The sequence below is a fragment of the Taurulus bubalis genome, assembly GCF_910589615.1.
Source record: "Taurulus bubalis genome assembly, chromosome: 21".
Classification (NCBI taxonomy): domain Eukaryota; kingdom Metazoa; phylum Chordata; class Actinopteri; order Perciformes; family Cottidae; genus Taurulus; species Taurulus bubalis.
In genome coordinates, this window is record NC_136609.1 from 6,723,032 (window position 1) to 6,743,910 (window position 20,879).

The 20,879-nt window shown below is 43.6% G+C and overlaps 2 protein-coding genes across 2 annotated transcripts; one reads left to right on the forward strand and one right to left on the reverse strand.

The window, feature by feature from the left end:
- Positions 1-1,039: 1,039 nt before the first annotated feature.
- hpxb (hemopexin b) lies at positions 1,040-5,679 on the forward strand (the record flags this gene model as incomplete). The annotated part of the gene is made up of 9 exons (XM_079237008.1): positions 1,040-1,102; positions 1,778-1,889; positions 3,116-3,273; positions 3,358-3,511; positions 3,862-4,074; positions 4,162-4,254; positions 4,945-5,075; positions 5,181-5,328; positions 5,450-5,679. The coding sequence occupies 9 exons, from the start codon at positions 1,040-1,042 to the stop codon at positions 5,677-5,679; spliced, it is 1,302 nt and encodes a 433-aa protein (XP_079093134.1).
- Positions 5,680-11,934: 6,255 nt separating this feature from the next.
- Positions 11,935-13,996, reverse strand: LOC306752691 (gap junction alpha-3 protein-like; the record flags this gene model as incomplete). Its single annotated transcript, XM_079236485.1, has 3 exons — positions 11,935-12,775; positions 13,130-13,698; positions 13,928-13,996. The coding sequence occupies 3 exons, from the start codon at positions 13,994-13,996 to the stop codon at positions 11,935-11,937; spliced, it is 1,479 nt and encodes a 492-aa protein (XP_079092611.1).
- Positions 13,997-20,879: the final 6,883 nt, after the last annotated feature.

Genomic DNA, 20,879 nt, shown 5'->3' on the forward strand with positions numbered 1-20,879 from the left:
TAATAGGCAATATAATATCCTTTTTCAACTTATAATGTGAGTTTCTGTGAGTATAATGTGCAGCCTCTACCTCCTACCTACTTTATTTTGTCAAAGACCATTGATGATATTTCAATTGGTGATGGTACTTTGTGCTTTTTGCATTATGATAATGAGTAAAAGATTAGTACAAATCATTTTCATCACATCTATTTAGTAAAAAAAGGCGTGGATAAAAGTACTAATGCATGCTTTTTTTTTAATTACTCAAGTCTTTGGATTGTTTTTTTCAATTGATTACAGTAAAGCATGGCAGCCCATAATGCAGTTTGCCTGAATGATATACAATAACATTATGCCAAAATTGCAAAACATTTTATTAAATCAATAATCAAGACAAATTTGAGAAGCATAATCTATCAGTGTAATCGACAGATCAAACAATGTAGTTATCTTAAGCTTGGGAGGGGCTTAATGATTTTTGTACTATACATTTCTCTGACTAAAACAATTAAACTTTGATTTAAATCCAATTTTGCATGATTCTGTTGTTACTGGGACTATTGCTCAACCACACCTAAGGCCTTGTGGCTGGTTTAGTTCTTTTAGATATTTCTCTGGTGACCGTTTTTGCCCAAAGTGTGTGTATTACTCTCTTATTTAGTCACCAAACTAAATAAGAGAACAATTTTCCAGGATTTCTAGAACATGCATTTATAAGTGGTAACATTTTAACCAGAAAGATCAATACTTTCATGTGAAATCCAGAGACGGAGAGATTGTGAATCTTACTCATAGCCTCATTTTGCAACAACCAAATGTCCAATGTACACACACACACACACACGCGCACACACGCGCACACACACACACACACACACACACACACACACACACACACACACACACACGCACACACACACACACACACACACACTGTTACCTAACTTTTCCACCCACACAAATTTCAGGATAAAAGCACAAGCGCAGGCTTTGCATAGGTACAGCTCCGTTCCACAGTGAGACTCCACACCAGAGGACTTCATCAGGACCGTACAGCATGGAGCTGCTCACCAAAACTCTGTTTCTATGCTTAGCACTTGCCCTCGCCAATGGAGGACCTGTGTGAGTATTAATTAACTCTTTAATCTTGAAATGAATTTACGCTCTAAATAGGTCAATCGTGTCAGGAAGCTCTAATTCTGATCTCAGGATGCTTCACTTGTGTGTGTTTCAAATCTGTGCAGATATTTTATAAATATCAATAAAGGGGGTTCAAAGAAAGTATAGCTTTTAATATAATGCAATACAAAACCCCTGTAAATGGCTCCTTCAAAGAGGGTCAATTTTTAAGTCCGTGGGCTACTTTTGTTTTTTGTTTCATTGAATCCCATAAAATTATTTGGTGCTCCCATTATTTTGTCCCCCCTCTGTAACTGATTTGGATCATTCATATTTTTCTGTATTTTCTCGTCAGCAGAAATGTGCAAGTCACTGTGCATTCATGCACATGTTGCATTCACTCTATTTGCTGGCTCACAGAGGTCACCAGTTGGATCAATACAAGAGTACAAAGTAATTGCTTAACTTTGGTGGCTGTCCCTGACAACCATTTTTGAAAATGAAATGTAATGTGATACTATGCTGAACTGCAGAAAAATAAGGATCTATTTTTTATCATCCTCAGGCCGCCACAAGATGCAGGAGTAGATGGTGGGTTTTTAATAAACAAATTAAATCATGCCTTCTCACAGGAACGATCCTTTCTCTCTATTGATACACATGTTCTGTACTATAGTTACAAGTGTTGTTTTCTCCATGTTCAGATGCTTCTCTACCAGACCGCTGTGAAGGCATTGAGTTTGATGCCATCACTCCTGACGAGAAAGGAAACACTTTCTTCTTCAAAGGTGTGGAATATTTGTATAAATAATGATGCACTTTATTTTCTTTTGGGGTTATTGTCTTTATCTATTATCCCTTTGAACCAGGTGTAAAATACACTGACAACCTAAACCTACCCCTTATACCCAACCACAGAGGGGGTGCTATGATCTTAACAGGAAACACGAGTTAACGCGGGGACCAACTTCGACATAACACCGGTACCGCGGGACGTTGTTCAAACACATGAAAGGGATTTGTTTAACATGTCGCAACGTCGTCTTTATGCACAGCCACAGAACGAGGAGAGGCTCGACCCGCTCGTGGTAACCATTCTCCCCAAAACTCAACTTCCAACACCGAGCAAATAAACGAGCGCGCCGCAGAAAACATGCAAACGGTGTGCGACGGTTGTGCTAACAATGTTGCTACGTCATGCTTGCGGCCCCACAATGTCACTGTGCATAGCTGAGACAAATAAACTTCACTTTAAACAACCAGAAACATAAAAGATGTCCTACCTATGCTGCTTTGTGTTCGAGGGCGTATCCGCGCTGCTAATGGCGAATGTGGCTCCAATGTCTGCTCATCAGTTTTGAGTATATTCAAACCGTCTGCATTAATTAAGACATTAATAAAGGTGATAACCCGGTATGTCTCGATGAATTGTGATACTACACTGAAGGTATTGGCCTTCAAATGAGGCATGAACTGGTTGAATAGACCAATGGGTGTCTTTTCTTTTTTTATTATGGGAACCTGTAAAGAGGCCTACATTATTGTTTTTATATGTATTTTTTTTAACCTTATATTGACATATGCATTAAATTAAATGAGTTGTACAGCTACCTGAGAACATTTGTATCCAAATTTACCAAAGTGGGACAATTGGTAGCTTCTACCTTAACAGCCTCTACTAAAACCTCTCCATCTTCACTATGATTTACTTTATTAGATTATCAGTCTGTGCAAAGGTAATGTTCAAATGTATTCATCATAAGAATGTTTTGATGGGCAGAAATTAAATTAAGTAATGAATTGAAGTTAAATAATGCTGCGTCCTATCTTCATTTAATCTGACCCAATAACATATGCACTGATGCTTACATATCTGAAGGAATATCACAAGTGTTGCCTTCATTATCATGCCAAGATGATTGAAAAAGACTTTGAGGCATTTCATTTTCCAGCAAGGGCCTGAGCCAGAGGCCCATATTCATTGCATTGAAAACAAATTATGTTTTCCCTTCAGGCAGCCATTTGTGGAAGGGCTTCCACGGGGCAGCCCAGCTCGCCAATGAGTCCTTCAAGGAGCTTGATGACCTCCATCACATCGGCCACGTAGACGCCGCCTTCCGCATGCACAACGTGGAGAACCCAGACGACCACGACCACATCTACTTCTTCCTGGTATGGTCCCGCAGGTGCTTTTCGCTTTTCCCAGCTCCAGAGCGATGTCTCTGTACTCACACGTTGTCTAATGTTAACCCCCAGGATGACAAGGTGTTCAGCTATTACAACCACAGTCTGGAGGACGGCTATCCCAAAGAGATCCAGGAGGATTTCCCAGGAGTCCCCTCGCACCTGGATGCTGCCGTGGAGTGTCCCAAAGGAGAGTGCATGACCGACTCGGTTCTGTTCTTCAAGGGTATGTTCTTCACTGTAAAGATATTTTATATATATTTTATTTATCACTAAATAATGTCAAATTAAACGGAAGGCATGATGGAATTAGTTGATTATTTCAGTATTATAGTAAGATCATGCTGCCCCCTAGTGGATGGAAAATTGCTGGAATACATTTTCTCATGATGTTTTAAAACAGCTGTATACATGTAGGACTATTAGTCAAAAGTATATCAGTATATCAAACAAATACACATAGAAATGTTAAGGTTAGACATATGCTAAAAAAAATTGGTGTCAAAAGAACTGTCTTATATTAGGCTACTGTAAATAGATACATCATTAATAAAACATATGATTCCCCCCACACAGGACATGATGTGCATGTGTATGATATCACCACACGGACAGTGAAGACCAAGACATGGACCCACCTGCCTGTCTGCACCGCCGCTCTACGCTGGCTGGAGCACTACTACTGTTTCCACGGACACAATTTCACCAGGTTCCACCCGGTGTCCGGGGAAGTGAGCGGCCCCTACCCGAAGGACGCCCGCGCCTACTTTATGCATTGCCCCAACGCCGGTGGGTTTCGTCTGTCGGTTTGGTTTAAATCATTTTTTCTGAGAGATATTTTCGGGTAATCGTGCAACCGTCTGTGTTTGACTGCAGGTCATGGAGGTCACTATGAAGTCCCGAAATGCAGTGAGGCCAAGTTGAGCGCCATCACCAGTGGTGATGCAGGCAAAAGTTACCTATTTGCAGGTAAAGTAAAAAATAAAAAAATAAAAAGGTAGTCTTGAAAGAAATAGTTCAACATTTTGGGAAATACAGTAGGCTTATTTGTTTTCTTGCTGAGAGTAGGAGGTATGAAGCTAGAGCCAGGAGGTGATTAGCTTAGCTTAGCATAAATACTAGAAGCAGGTAGCTAGTGCTAATTAGCTAATGTTACTGCGCTAACATGCTAAACGTAGAGCTGCTAGTATCACAAACAAAATATACAATGTTTTAATTACTAAGCTTTAGCTTTAATATTAAGCTGTAGGTACTGTAAGAAACATTCTTTTGGCAAGGTAGCCTTTGGCAAGGCTAGCTGTTGCCTCCTTTATGCTAAGTTATAGCTAACCACCTGTTGGCTCTAGCTTTATCCTTAACGCACATGTTTGAGAGTGGTATTGAGCTTCTCATCTATCATCTAGCTTCCTGTCATCTGACTAAAGTGAAAAAGTGTACCTCCCAGCAAGGCCAGCTGCTTCCCCCTTTATGCTAAGCTATAGCTAACCACGTGCTGGCTCTTTATCCTTAACGCACATGTATGAGAGTGGTATTGATCTTCTCGTCTTACTTCCTGTCAATATGCCAAACTATTCCTTTGGATTTTTTATTTCCCATGGTTGATCATTTCTTTCAAGCTTTCTGTAAAGCTTTCACAAGACTTCAGTCCCATCTGCTTAGGCCCAATTTACATGCGTCTGGACACCCGTCAGGATGGCCTTCACGCCTTCCCAATCATCAGGGCGTGGAAGGAGGTGACCAACGGGGTGGACGCCGCCTTTGCCTACAATGACAACATGTACTTGATTAAGGTAGACTTTGAAATAACCAGCGGAAGTTCAACCTCATCCCGTCTATGTGTGTGTTTGTGTTGACGTTAATACTAAATTACCTCATGTGCTACTAAACCCCTGCAGGATGATCACATCTACATCTATAAAACAGCGGTTCACTACACCCTGATTGATGGCTACCCTAAAACCCTGAAGGAGGAGCTCGGCATTGAAGGACATGTGGACGCAGCTTTTGTCTGTCCCAATCAACACACAGTTTATGTAATCCAAGGTACGGTTTTCATTTTGCTTTTTGGTGATTTTTTGGGGGTTATTTTGAATGTCTCTTGGCAACAAAGGTTTGATGAAAATACTATTTTTGTTTTAAAGTAATCATCTATTTCTTCCAACAGGAAGGACAATGAGTGACGTGGACCTTTCCGCCACACCCAGGGTCGTGAACGACAGGCCTGTGCCGTTGCCCATGTCCGACATCGACGCCACTATGTGCAATGCGGAAGGAATTTATCTGTTCAAGGGCTCGCAGTATTACCACTACGAGACCCCCATGATACTGGGTATGAGCAGGATGGCCCCTCAGTCTCTCCCTGTTACCAACGCCATATTGGGATGTCAGGATTAGTAGTTTCTCAGTCAAACTAGAGAGTGGAATAGATAACATGTAAGCTTTTGATGAATCCACCTCATCATGAAGTTTGAGCTGTTTGATGAATAAAATGGTTTGATGAATAAAATATCGGTAAAATCTTTTTCACTTAACTCAAAGCAAACAATGAGCATTTAGAGTAACTTATAATCACTTTTAAAAAGCATCATAACAGTGACTGTAACACGTTATTAAAAGAATGCAACTTTTTACAACTATGAAATTATAATACACTATATGATTCTTGCAAAAAGAAAAATGTCAGTGAGTGACCACCAATTATCAATTATTATGATATTTCACTATACAATGCTTTATAATTATTGTTCTCAAGCTTTAATCATTTTTATGAGTGCTATAACTGTAGTTACACAGGGCTATAAGCGAATTATAACGCATTAAAAATATGTTCAGAATGCATCACTGTCATGGTCATAGGAAGTGTTACTGAATAGAATATTTGTTGTTGGTTTGGGTGTGAATCAAAAACAATAATGAGGAACAAAATCCAAAGTAGCTTTATGAGGTAATGACAGAGTTTGTCCACTAGAGGACCTACTGTACAAATTAATGCAGACAACGTTCTCTCCATTTACTTGTGTTCCCTGCAGTGTTTTGAGCCCTGTGAATCAATTCACAAGCAGTACGCTGCACAAGAGAAGCAATTCATGGAGAACTCTCCGTTCGGATCACCTGAAGAGGGAGCTGCTGGGAAGAGGGGACTTTTCACTGATTTCAATCAGATGTAGTACAAAGTTCTGTTCGACTTTTTAGAGGAATTGCTGGTGGCCAAAACTTTATTTTTTTCTAAGAAAAGCAGCTGGATGAGAACAACCAGAGGGACAAAGACATGCCTCCTTCACTTACCAATGTTGAGTAGCAGTGTAAAACCTGAAGAGGCCGCATAGACGTGCAGCCTGAGAGTGAAGCACTCGTCCAGCTGAGCCAGAATCTCTGACAGATTGGCTCTCGATAAAAAAACAAAAAACAGAACAAGATGTTCGCAGCAAGAAAATACTGGTTTTATTGCTATCATCTGCATATCTGTCACTGTGCTGGGTCTTTAAAATGTGTCTCAAACAAAAGAAAACTGTTAATCTTTTAATGCAAATTAATGTAAAATTTAAATGTAAACCCTCCACAAGTCACAACGTTTATGGCCATAATGTCTAAAAATGGTGGTTACTTAATTATAAAATCATGAAAATAAAAATAAATACAGTTATTTTCCCAACTGTCCGTGCTCATATTGGACCATATGGACATGTACGCAGCAGCCTGCAAGAATCCAGAGGTCGGACGGCATTAGCAGGCATTCAAGGCCTTTTCACTCCCTGGAGCTTTTTTGTTCAGCCAAAATCCCCGGGACTTTCAGCTAGCATAAAGGAAGTGCTGGCCTCAGCACAGCTTAATGGGCGAGGCCATGAACTCACACACACACACACACACACACACACACACACACACACACACACATTGAAACACCACCACAAACACACACATGCATAGCAGACAGTCCGTGTTTGCATCGCGCACACAGAGCTGCCGGCTATCTCGTAATATCAATATGTGGCACTGTGATGATGCTAAAATATTAAACACGCATCCTTTTATTTATTTCATTTAGTTTTACTGGGGGGGTAGAGGGGGCATTAACCTAAGGAAAGAAAAAAATGTCCGAAATGGAGAGGATTCATCCCCTGGGGATCTGATCAATAAATTAAATCCCAATCTGCATGTTAGGTTTTGATATTTCTCACGGATGAGTAGACATTTTTGCTGGACATTGGCTACAGTTGGCGGGAAAGGTCACAGGGTCACCAAGAACATTCTTCCACTGGGGACCATGAACAGCTGCAGAAGACGCAATCGCAATCGGCAAAAGTCACAACATTTAGACATCTATCTTGTCTATTTTAGTCCCATAATGATAAGAGCAGCAAATAAAATTCGCCGTCATTTTTTGAATCATGGGTTCTTGAAAATCAGAAAAAAAAGGAAGACGCCAACCATGGCAGGAAACAGTTATTGGTACAAAAAAAAGTTTATTCAGTAACAGTTCTGTAAACATCTGAGGTAAATGAACATTTACATCAACATGTTCCTTAACAAAAAGGTTCAGACACAAGGCACTTGTCTTCAAAAACGGTCGCTTTACAACGGGAGTAATAGCGGGGGTCGCTCCCCAGCTGGTTGGAAATCCCATCACACAACGTCTGTTTTCCATCGCGGGATTAATTTTTGGGATTCATGGCACATTCGTGGTGTAAAAGTTGGAATAGCCAAAAGTCTCTCAATCGATATTCAGGACAGAAAAGAACAATCACTTCAGTTTCAATTCATGTCCCAAGTCTAATTTGATAGTGTTATTTCCATAAATAAACAAAAATATGTTAATATCCCTCCTCCAAGGACACCCTTTTTTCTTTTCTATTTATAATATCTTCATATCCTCAGAACAGTGGCCTATAACTAACTGTGCAACTCTTTATCTACATATCAAAGGTACTAAGAACAGCTTGGTACAACAATGTTATGAAAAACATTTTCAGCAATAGAAATAAGTAAAATGAACCTTGTTCTCTTTTAGAGACGACGCTTGACGCAACGTCTTATTTTAAGTGTTTATTTTAGTTGTTCTTTCCTAGATCATTTCTCAGATCCATGAAAGCAATGTTAAACTGATCGTCTGGGTGGAGCCATAATTGATACGCATAATCTCTTTAAAATTCCTTCATGGATTGTGATATCTTTGGCACAAATATCTTTGGTTTGTTAAATATCTTTTATTAAATATTACACATCACAGCGAATAAATTATTTTCTAAAAATAAAAATAGATTATATGCTTCAGCTGCGTAGTGTGCTAAAGTTGTTTATTGGCACCTCAGTTTGATCAGAGACATGTAAACATCCGACACAGTCATCAAACAGCATCGAACTAATGGTTCATCCTATCTTTAGAAAATGTGTTGTACTTGAGTACAAATCTGCATCATGCCTCGAATTTAAATGGTTGCATTCATGACAAGTTGGAAATCGTACATTACTAAATTAGGCCTTCTAAAGCTAGTCACGCCACTGACATGAGGCCAACTCCTTATGGAGCGTTAGCTGTACGTTAGCTAGTTAGCTAGTGTTTTGCTAAGATTAGCTCATTTAAGATGTGACCACATACAATGTAAACGTGTCTGTGAAGTCAGTGAGAACAATGTTCTGTGGTTTCAAAAGAAAGGTTATCGTTGACCATAACAGAACAGACGCAGCTTAACTAAATAGAAGGGGAACGTTTTCAGTTCCCAGCGACAGAACATCTAGGCGGCAAAGGTACCAGAGTTTTACCTGAAGTTTCCCAGCTAGCGATAATAAAAAATACAAATATGCATCTTTTTGAATGCACTTCCTTTTCACTTTTTCTAAAATGCAAGGCGAGAATCTGTCACGTGGTACTGAAACAATCAGATGGATAAGTTAAAAGAATAGTTTAATACCACTCTCATGGGCCGTCCATTAAAAATGAATCCACAGCCAGGAGACTGTCAGTTTTGCTAAAGAATGGAAAACATCCACCAAACTATTCCTTGAAAATGTTTTAGATAAACAAAGCTACCAGTTTTGATAATGTGCAATCTTTAACAACATTAATACAATATGCAAAAAGAAGTTAAGAAGTTAGCCTCTGTGCTAATATTGAGCTAACTTCACTTACTTCGCTGTAATACTCCAAACTTTGTATTCACTATTGAGCTGATACACATGTTCCAAGTTGCCATGAATGCAGATGAGCAACGCTACCAGTATTTAGATTTATTTGGAAAAGAAACATCAATGGAGTCACTCTAAAATCTGACTCATGCAGCATGACCGTCTTCTTCTTAGGAGAATGAACCCGAGACGATGTCACGGGCCGATTACCTGGTGGTAAAACGTTTAACTCGACCTGAGCACGACTACGAAAAACACGAAGACCGTGAGATGTGGTTGAAAGGTTCGGGAAAAAAGCGAGTAGAAGGAGATCTTGAGTTAAGATTATTTGAACTAAAAGAAAGCCAATTGAGGCACATGTGATATAAACAATATTGTAGTAGTAACCTAGTAGTACTATTTCAAGTATAATCAACTCATATTCTGATTAGAGAGAAACGCAAAGAGATACAAATCCGTAACACTGTTCGCCCCAAACCACTCTCCTTTGTGGACTTGCTCAAAGGGTGCATTTTAATTCCTGAATGAAAACATTTATAATTTGATTTTAATATGATATATATGAATATATATAATGAAACTTGCTGGGGAGGGAATTCATATCCGCCATTTTCTGTTTGCTTTTTGTCGTTGTTGGCAGGAATGAATGAGAAGGAACAGGAAAAGTGAACATTCCTATGTGGGATGTCTGTTAAGAACTGACAGAGAAATAAGAGTTAGCACTTTCTTTTTTTGTTTCAAAATAAAAATCTAAAAGCTACTGTATAACCTACTGCTAGTCTAGAAAATGAACTGAGAGTCCTCCTATACAGAACTCCACAGTTCTGTATCACACTGCAAACACAAGCATCAGAAAGAAACCGTATGGATTTTTATGCTCTGTTCAAGCTGCAGCGCTACTGTAAATGTAGGTTAAGCCCTTGATCGTGTATTCTTTCATTAAATTACCTCAAGTCTTCTCACACTGGAGTTTTGCATAAAGTGACCGGTGGGTCAGAAAAAACGCTAAAGCACTTCTCGGTAAAAGTCGCTATAAATTTGCAACTTGACCAGAAACTAACTTTTCTTATAATTAGCTAGTTCTGTATAACATCCTGTAGTGCCTATCAATACTATCAATCATGATATATATTTACATATTTATATACTTTATATAGTTTACCCTGATGTAACTGCAGAGATGTCATTTTGTAAACACTGAAACAAGATGAAGGTAACTCACACACACACACACACACACACACACACACACACACACACACACACACACAAACACACAACCTGTGAAGCCTAAGGACTACGTCTCAGGGTGGGACTGCTTTATCGGTCACTGCATCCCTCTCTTCATTGAAACTACAGGCTGGCTGAGCGCCGGTCACGCCGCACACAGACAGACTCAACGCGACGCCACGGACTGTTCAGCTCCATCATCACGTGACAAAGAAAAAATTAAGGAAAATAAAGAAACAAAAGTGCAAACCTCTCCTCGGATGTCTCCCGGCAAAGAAATGAAAGATAGATGGAAATAAAATAATATGGCATTGCTGCCTCTACGCTCCCAAACTTATTAGTTAGTCATCATCACAATAACCTTTCCCTATTTGTCTGTGTGCTGGCTATATATATATATATATATATATATATATATATATATATATATATATATATATATATATATATATATATGTGTGTGTGTGTAGGTGTGTGTGTGTGAGTATGTGTATGTGTTTACTCTCCTGTCCTTATCCAAAGCAAAGTGAGAGTTTGGCCAGTACAGTCAAAAGGTAGGCGCTGTAACACTGGTGGAGATCCTCAGTGCTGATCGTATTGTTTAACGGAATAGTTTGAATTTTCCAGAAATATGGTAATTCCTGGATAGATACCACTCTCATGTGTGCTCGCTAACTATGGAGGCAAAGCCACAAGTCGATTAGCTTAGCATAAAGACTGGAGGCAGGGGGAAACAGCTAGCCTTTTTTATTTTTATTACTTTTGTTGTAAGTTCTCTTTTTAAGTTTCAATAGGTATCCTTCCCCCCTGCACATATCCATTGGGCTTTATTGTTGTATGTCTTTTTAAATGTGTACCAACTATATTTCATTTCCATTTCATTTCAGTTTGATGCGAATTAACGTGATGCTTTTAAATGTTGGTCAGTGTTGGATGGAGTTGGATCCCCGTGTGCACGGCCGACTCTCTACTTATCTCCGAAATGACTCCAGATGTGTTTGCGAGGAGATTACTGCAGCGCCCCTCATACGGGTCTAGGAGCTCACGTCTGGCCAAACTCTTTCTATCCCTACTTCTAGTTCATAATAATGAGATTAAAATAAGCCGCCACCTCCAGCTGAACGTGGTTGAGCTTCGCGCGTCTTCTTCGCAGAAATGTCTTTTGCCGGAGGACATGCGTGCGTGTGGTTTTATGCTGTGATGCATATGTGGGGGAAAAGAATGCTCATGTAGGGTTCCTGTGTGTACACAGCACGTCTGCATGGTTGTGTAAATGTGTGAGTGTGTGTGTTTTAGCTACACCGCCAGGTCGTCGGGGCGAGCTCGGACGCCGCCGCTCTTGCTGGGCCGACTCGGCTTCAGGACGTCTCTCGCGGCGGAAGCAGGAGGCGGATGCATCTCAGCCCTGGTAACCACGGTGAAGTCGTCACGGGGGACCGCATCAGGTGATGTGTTTTCCTCATCCACCGCCACCTCCTCTGGTGCGAGGGGGGAAAGAGGGGTGTGACGAGGAAGAGTAGGAAACGTGGAGTGTTGCTCCCCTTGTGGAAGTGGCGGGGAGGTCTCCTCGTAAGGAGAGGAGGAGGCGGAGGCGGGAGGAGATGGAAGAGGAGGAGGGTAGGAGGAAGATGAGGAGGAGGAGTTTTTTCCTTCCAGGTTGTGGAGTTCCAGCGCCATGTTGCTCCAGTTCTGCTCCATTGCCATCAGCTGCTCGTTGCTCCCAACACGTACTTTCTCGCCGTAAAAAGAAGTGGGCAGCTCCTCCAACAGGAAGTCATCTGTGTGGAACAACGTGGCGTCCATCTTGTATCTGGCGGGCATAGAGGCCATCACTGCTGCGGGGGCTACGGTTGGACTGTAGGCTCCTCCCTTATCTGCCCCGACCCCCACCACAGTCACGGTGGCGTACGCCGGCAAACAGTCGAGCGCTGGCCGAGACGTCTGCTCAGGGATCGTCTCCGCGTTCCCAGGCTCGTCCCCACTCGGCAGCGGCGACTCGCCGCCGGGGGCGAACTCGTTGGTGACCCCCTGCTTGACTTTCTTCCAGCCCAGGTGGTAGATCTCCAGCAGGTTGAGGAGCAGGGAGACACAGGCAACCACCAGCATGAAGATGATGAAGATGGTCTTTTCTGTGGGCCTGCAATATCAGACGAGCAAAACCACGTTTAGTTCACAAATGCATTAATGAGGAACGTATCAAGTAATAACATAACAGAGGAAATGCTAAATCATTTTACACACGTATTGCTTGATGTTTTGAATAGGAGGGATATCGAGGGATTGCCTCCACGTGGCTCTCAACATGGCGGCCAGCAGCTAACATTGCCAACAACACGAACAGCGCAAACAGAGCTAACAGTGTCAACCTGAGGACGCTTTCACGCTCTATCAGGGGCAACCGCCATACGAGCGCCGCGCAGAGCGGCGGTGGTTAGCTCGCCAGTGGGGCACACACACAGGGACACACAAACATAAAGTCCTACAGTCTAACCTGGAGATGAAGCAGTCCACAGTATTGGGGCAGGGCCAGCGGCCACATTTATAGAGCGGCCTCAGGTGGAAGCCGTAGAGGAAGTACTGTCCCAGGATGAAGCCCACCTCAAACAGAGTCTTGAAGATGATGTTGAAGATGTAGGTCCTCAGCAACGCCCCGCGGATGCGGATCTTCCCATGCTCGTCGCGAATCGGCGGCTTCACCTTCTTCCCGCCGCCTCCTCCTCCTCCTCCGCCGTTGCCGACTCCGTTGTGATAGAGGGGGTCGTGGTCCTCCTGGTGCCGCCCGGCCTTTCGGAGCTCCTCCTCCCTCTCCCGCCTCTTCTCCTCCATGCGGACGATGTGCAGCACATGGCCCAGGTAGATGAGGGTGGGCGTGGAGACAAAGATGATCTGCAGCACCCAGAAGCGGATGTGGGAGATGGGGAAGGCCTCGTCGTAGCAGACGTTTTCGCAACCAGGCTGCTGCGTGTTACAAGTAAAGTCGGACTGCTCGTCGCCCCAAACCTCCTCGGCTGCTGCGCCCAGCACCAAGATGCGGAAGATGAAGAGGACGGTCAGCCAAACCTGGGGAGGAAGGATTAAAAAGTCAGTCCAAATGGAGACTGACAGATAGGAAAAGGTTTCAGCTACTTTGCTTGCCGTGTTCCAATGAGATCAAATATTGAAGCAGAATTGTGAAATCAAAAACTCTAAATTTGGGCCATTCAGGTTTCTAAAGATTGTGTGAGGAGGAGGTGAACTTGATGTCATATAATTTCATATTTATGAAGTTAATCAGTAGTCAGTTCATCACCTTTCCAATCACAGTGGAGTGTTCTTGAGCATTCTCCAGCAGCCGCCCCAGAAAGCTCCAGTCACCCATGCTTCACTCGATTTTCTAGCCTGGAGAGGAAAGCAAGAGTCTGTGATGAAGAACGCAGGAGGCCCCAGTGAGGAGGGGCAACAAAAAACGAGAGGAGAGCAGAATTGCTGCCTGGAGAAAGAAACAGAGACGCAATAGGGAATGAAAACGTCTGTATTTCTCTCATGAAAAGACCAAAACAGATGCGTTAGTTTGCCTCTCAATACTTTTCAGCTTCTCTACTCTGTCTGTGGCCCCACACTGAAGATATAACGTTTAAAAAATCTGCCATATGAATATTTTGTGTCTTTTTTTTTAACACCTGGGCACAATAGCTTTTCAGCAAATATCTCTCAAACTAAAATAAATTGTTCGGAACTATTTTCAGCGGTGGACTAATACACATTTTGGGCGCTAGGACTAATTACCGCAGAAAAATATGCTACTAGTCTGCTGAAAAGGCTTTTCAGTAATACAACAGGTCAGAGGTGAAAACAAAAAGTGTCATAATAAGAAAAGAGAAGGCCAACTTACTACAATATTGTTGTATTGTCAGTGACAAATCCATCGACCAGAGATCAGAAGAAAAACTGTATCTGGAAAGAAGAGATAAAATCAACTTTATAAGTCCTTTTCTAACAGAAATCACACAAAATTAACATTTGCTTTCAAATTTTCAAATCAAATCTCACCCCTTTTTATTTCCTGCTCATTCTCGTCGTCTGCATGGAGTCAGTTTATCGTACGACACTACCAAACCTCATGTACATGGGTTCATGTTTAGTGACTCTCTACCGAAATGAAGACTTTGCATTAAAACCTGCACGCATTCACGAATCCTAAAATATAGGGAGGACAATATGGTTGTGGGGCTTTTCAGAGGGAGCTCTGGAACAGAACTAGAATCGGTATCAGTGCATATGCATGTGTAAAAATTGGTGCATGCAGATGCACATGCGTTTTTTTGTGTGTACTAGTGTATGTGCGTGCGCGTTGCAGAGCTGGCTGGCTTGTGGACAAAGGCCGGCCATCTGTGGGAAGTGAAAGAGTGGATAACAGGTCGTCCCAGTTGAATGCCGGACTCATCACATCCCAGGAATGCTGAGGAGGGCAAATGTTTGCCTGGGATCGACTGATATGTACGCTCACGCAAAGTTGCGGTTACCACACACTACGCCAGTGACGACTCTAATAAACCCAAGACTTCTATATATAATTTTTCCCTCACAAAGTCTGAGAAAGCCCTGAAAGTCATTAAAGGAAATGTAAAGGTCCTAATAAAGTTGTATTCTGTCACTTGGCAACTTAATACAATAAACATTTCAGAATCCACCTCCTCAAATTCATACATTTGGTTAAAAAGAAGTCCACAAACTTTTTCTCGACTTCTCCGAAACAGTACAGCTGAGCGAGGAGGGAATACTACTCTCAGTAAATAAACTACTGAGTACTGTAACTGTCTCCTGATACGCTGATCTAACAGCGGCCGAGTACATGTACATGATGTGTTGACGTGATGAAATACCATCTGTCAAGACAGACAATAGAGAAGCTCCCAGATGGACATTGTCCTGTCTGCCGTGTGCTTTTGATGGATCAGAGGTCTTTGTGCTAAACCAGCCCAAACAGTTAACTCTTGGCCTGCCGCATGCACCCTGAAAACCTTTTTAAGATAAGCGGACAGCGGCAATGTTCACACGAAAGACTATTCTGTGTTGCCCAGCTAATCAAGAAGCACGATTTTGGTTAGATGCTCATCCATAAACATTCTAAGTCCGTTAGATGAACCAAGGCAAGCTTACATATGACCGGGTTACTCCATGACCGATGTTGATTCTGAGAGGAATTAAGCTACGGACTGATCCTCAGGTGGCAAGGATACACAGAAAGTGCACATAGTTTGCCTAAAGGTAAATGAAAGGTGCATAAAGTGTGCAACGGTGCATAGTATTTTGGTAACGATGCATAATGGTGCACGTCAGAGGTGACTTAATGAGTAAAGATATAGTGAGTGTAAAAGGTGTGTAAAGGCACAATGCCACCAATGTAAATAAAGACGCTAAATATTTGTAAAATTATACGAATAAAAAAAGGATGTCCATGTTTTGGCTCCTAGGGAAGTAACGTCCATTGAAAAAAGCACCCCGGAATAAACAGAGAACAAGGAGCAGCAGTGTGCTATAACGGACACTGGTCTTAAGTATAGCCTGCGTACATATTCAAAATACAGCATCATATTCAAAATAATAAAATAACACACATGTACTATATTCAACACGTCCAGTTTTGATGCAAAGTCGGAATTGTTGAAACTTTACCAACCTGTTTGAATAAAGTAAAATGACCAAACAGCTACTTTAGGAGAAAAGGGTTGCTAGTAATGGGGAAACAAGCTTTTAAGGTTTATATATTATTATACATTGTACAACACACCCCAATTCACTGTGCAGGACCCCAGTTTGATGTGTTTTTAATGATAAATAGTAATTAGTATCCAATTTTAGACAAGTATCAAGCCTCTAATCACCCTACTAATTGATGAACTATTAGCGCCTTCCTCTCTGCCCGTCTTTCCCACAGGGAAGTGAACGCAGCACGAGAGGTGCTCATCCTCCAGCAGGTGGAAGGATGATAATCCCTCCTCTTCCCTCCCACTGCAGCCACACACACAGCTGCTTACCTCTCTTCTGAAACACGTCTCCCTCCCGGCAGCGCGCGCTCCTTCCCTCGCTCCTTTCCTCCCTCTCCTTTCTTTTACTCCCGCGGGTGGGCTCCGGGCGAGCGGGCGAGGAGTTGGTGAGATTAGTGGGAGGGAGAGAGACACAGAGAGAGAGCGAGAGAGCGAGCGAGCGAGAGAGAGAGAGAGAGAGAGAGAGAGAGAGAGAGAGAGAGAGAGAGAGAGAGAGAGAGAGAGAACAAAAAGACACGAGGCAGTCTAGTCTAAAAAAGGGCGCGTGTGGAACCTGTCTCCCGGAGGCGAAGGGCAGCGGCTGCGTCCCGCGTGGCCAAGGCCATCCGCCACTGTCACACATTGGTGTCCCCGTGCCTGGGGCGCACGAGGGGGGTGGTGTGGGGGGAGGTACGTGCTTGTATGCGCGCGCGCGCGTGTGTGTGGAGGTAGGGGCAGGTTTCATCACTAACGAGCCAAATGTAATGCAGTTTATAACTGTTTCAAACTAACATTACTAAAGTTACTACTATTGCTACTACTACTACTACTACTACTACTACTACTACCACTACTACTACTACTACTACTACTACGACTACTACTACTACTACTACTACTACGGCTACTACTACTGCTCCCACTAGTCTACTACTACTACTACTACTGCTACTACTACTGATGCTACCACTAGTCTACTGCTACTATTGCTACTACTACTACTACTACTACTACTACTACCACTACTACTGCTACTACTGCTACTACTACTGCTCCCACTAGCCTACTACTACTACTAGCCTACTACTACTACTGCTACTACTACTGCTGCTACCACTAGCCTATTGCTACTACTATTACTGCTACTACTACTGCTACTACTACTACTACTACTACTACTACTACTACTACTAGTCTACTACTACTACTACTAGTCCAGTGTTTTTCTACAATAAAAAAATCATACGGCACACCAACAACCAAAAAAGTTACAAAATGTCACATTGTAGCATAATACAGCATATTGTAGGTCATTATTGCTCTACCTACTGGCATGGAAGAGTATCTCATTACTAGGCCAGCCACTATATTGCAGGCTCAGACGCTCAACAATGGAAAATTATTTGCGGCAAGTAAATTATATTTCTTTGGACCGATTAAGTGAAATTGGACATTTTCCCACGGCACACCTGACGATCTCTCACGGCACACTGGTGTGCCACGGCACATTGGTTGAAAATCACCGTACTAGCCTACTACTACTACTGATACTACTAGCCTACGACTACTACTACTGCTACTACTACTAGCCTACTGCTACTACTAGACTACAACTACTGCTACCCACAAAAAAAAGTGGTAGGCAGTAGTAGTAGTATTGGTAATATAAATACCTCATATTTCGCAGCCTAATATCTGAAATATTGGACTCTATCCCACCGGAGATCCTGCGTCTGGGAGGGCCTGGGCACGTTGCCTTTATCCTACCCAGGAGGCCCCGCAGGCGGCGGCAAAGAAGACAGAAGCGGGGCAAGAGGAGCGGCCTGTAGGTTAGGCTACGAGCTAACCCCAACCGACCAACTCTTCCGAGTCTTTTCCTGGCAAACTCCCGGTCACTCGTCAACAAGATCGCCGGAGAATGAGGCTACGGATTACATCGCACAACATGAGCAGCTGTGTGATGGTAATCACAGAGACTTGGCTGGACAGTACCGTTCCCAACGAAGCTATCGAGCTAGCGGGTCGAACGGTTTACCGAGGAGACAGGACTGCAGACTCCGGTAAGAGCAGAGGAGGAGGTGTGTGCATATATGTTAACAATGACTGGTGTACAGCTACGGACATCATTGGTAAACACTGCTCCCCGGACCTAGAATACCTGGCTGGGAAATGCAGACCGTTCTACTTGCCAAGGGAACTTTCTGCCATCTTGATCACTGCTGTTTACATCCCACCACATGCTAACACGAAGCTAGCTCTGGAAGAGCTACACAGCACTGTTAGCAACCAGCTAAACGCTCATCCGGAGGGAGCTGTGATTGTGGCGGGAGACTTCGACCATACAGAACTAAAAACAGTGCTGCCCAAGTTCCATAGAAATATAAGCTTCCCCACTAGAGACAAGAATATTTTAGACCAGGTGTACACCAACATCTCAGGAGCATACAAAGCTGCACCATCTCCACACCTCGGCTTATTTGACCACCTCTCTCTGATAATGACTCCATCATATAAACCAATAATACGCAAAACAAGACCAGTCGTCAAAACCATTCAAGTATGGCGCGAGGATGCTGCTTCACTTCTACAGGACTGCTTTGAAAGCACGGACTGGGAAGTGTTTGCACAGGGAGCTGACCTGGAGGAGTACACCTCGGCTGTCCTGGCCTACCTACACTTTTGCACAGAGACAGTGATGACCACCAAAACCTTCAAAGTGTTCCCAAATCAGAAACCCTGGCTGGACATGAACATGCGGCTACTGCTTGGAGCAAGAGACGCCGCTTTCAGGTCTGGTGACATACCGGCCTACAAAAGTGCCCGGACGGACCTGAAGAAGGGCATCAGGGAGGCCAAGCGCAGATACAAACAACGCATTGAGAGTCACTTTGAGAACAACGACCGCCGAAACATGTGGAGAGGTATTAAAACCTTGACTGACTACAAGAGTAGCACCACACAGATCAGTCAGGACAGTGAACTCCCCAACACCCTGAACCGATTCTTTGCCCGCTTTGACAGACAGCACAGCGGTGCAACAGCTGAGGAGACCCAGCCCAAGGAGGAGGAGCAGACACTCTTCCTCCAGCACCACCAGGTGAGGTCTGCTCTGAGGAGGATCTACATCACCAAGGCAGCGGGACCAGACAAAGTGTCAGGCCGCACAATGAAGACCTGTGCCGACCAGCTGGCAGGGGTCTTCACAAACATCTTCAACCTCTCCCTGCAACAAGCTGTAGTCCCTACCTGCCTTAAAGCCACCACCATTGTCCCTGTCCCGAGAAAGACCGCAGTCACCTGCCTCAACGACTACCGGCCAGTCACCCTGACCCCAGTCATCACCAAGTGCTTCGAGAGGATGATACTATCACAAATCAAGAACATCCTCCCAGCAGATCTGGACAGCCACCAGTTTGCGTACCGAGCAAACAGGTCTACGGAGGACGCGGTCTCCATCACACTGCATACAGCTCTGTCTCACCTGGAGCACCCTAGCACATACGTCAGGATGCTCTTCATTGACTTCAGCTCTGCCTTCAATACCATCATCCCCCATAAACTGGTGCATAAACTCAAAAACCTTGGACTTTCCACATCACTCTGTTCATGGATTCTGGACTTTCTAACAAACAGACCACAGAATGTGAGGATAGGGAACCGGATTTCAACAACCACCATCCTGAACACTGGTGCACCGCAGGGCTGTGTGCTCAGCCCGGCCCTCTTCACCCTCTTCACCCAGGACTGCTCGCCCATCTATTCCTCAAACACAATTGTAAAGTTCGCCGATGACACCACTGTGGTGGGACTCGTCTCCAACGACGAGACTCACTACAAACAGGAGGTCCAACATCTGACTGAGTGGTGCTCGGACAACAATCTGGTCCTGAACACCACCAAGACCAAGGAAGTCATAGTGGACTTCAGGAGATCCAGGAAGACCACACCCTCTCCACTCTACATAAGTGGGGATGAGGTGAAGAGGGTGGACAGTATCAAATTCCTGGGTCTCCACATTACCAAAGACCTCACTTGGTCTCTCTGAACACTTTACACCTGGTGAAGAAAGCCCAGCAGAGGCTCTTCTTTCTGAGGAAGCTAAAGCAAGCTGGCCTGCCCACTGAGCTCCTAGTTAACTTCTACACAAGTGTGATAGAGCGCGTCCTCTGCCAGTGCTTTACTGTGTGGTACTCCAGCTGCAGCAGAGAATAGGAGGGACCTGGTCCGGGTGGTTAGAACAGCACAGAGGATTGTGGGAGTTACCCTCCCTGACCTGGACACTGTATATGCTGGCCGTCTCCAGAAGAAAGCCAGCAACATCTACAAGGACATCACACACCCGTGTCACTCTCTGTTTGTTCCACTGCCATCAGGGAGAAGATTCAGGACTATTAAAACTCGGACTAACAGGCTGATGAACAGCTTTTTCCCCAGAGCGGTTTCCTCCATCACCCCCATGCCCACCACCGCACCCAGCTCACACCGGACAGTGCTGCGAGGGGACACAAATGGACA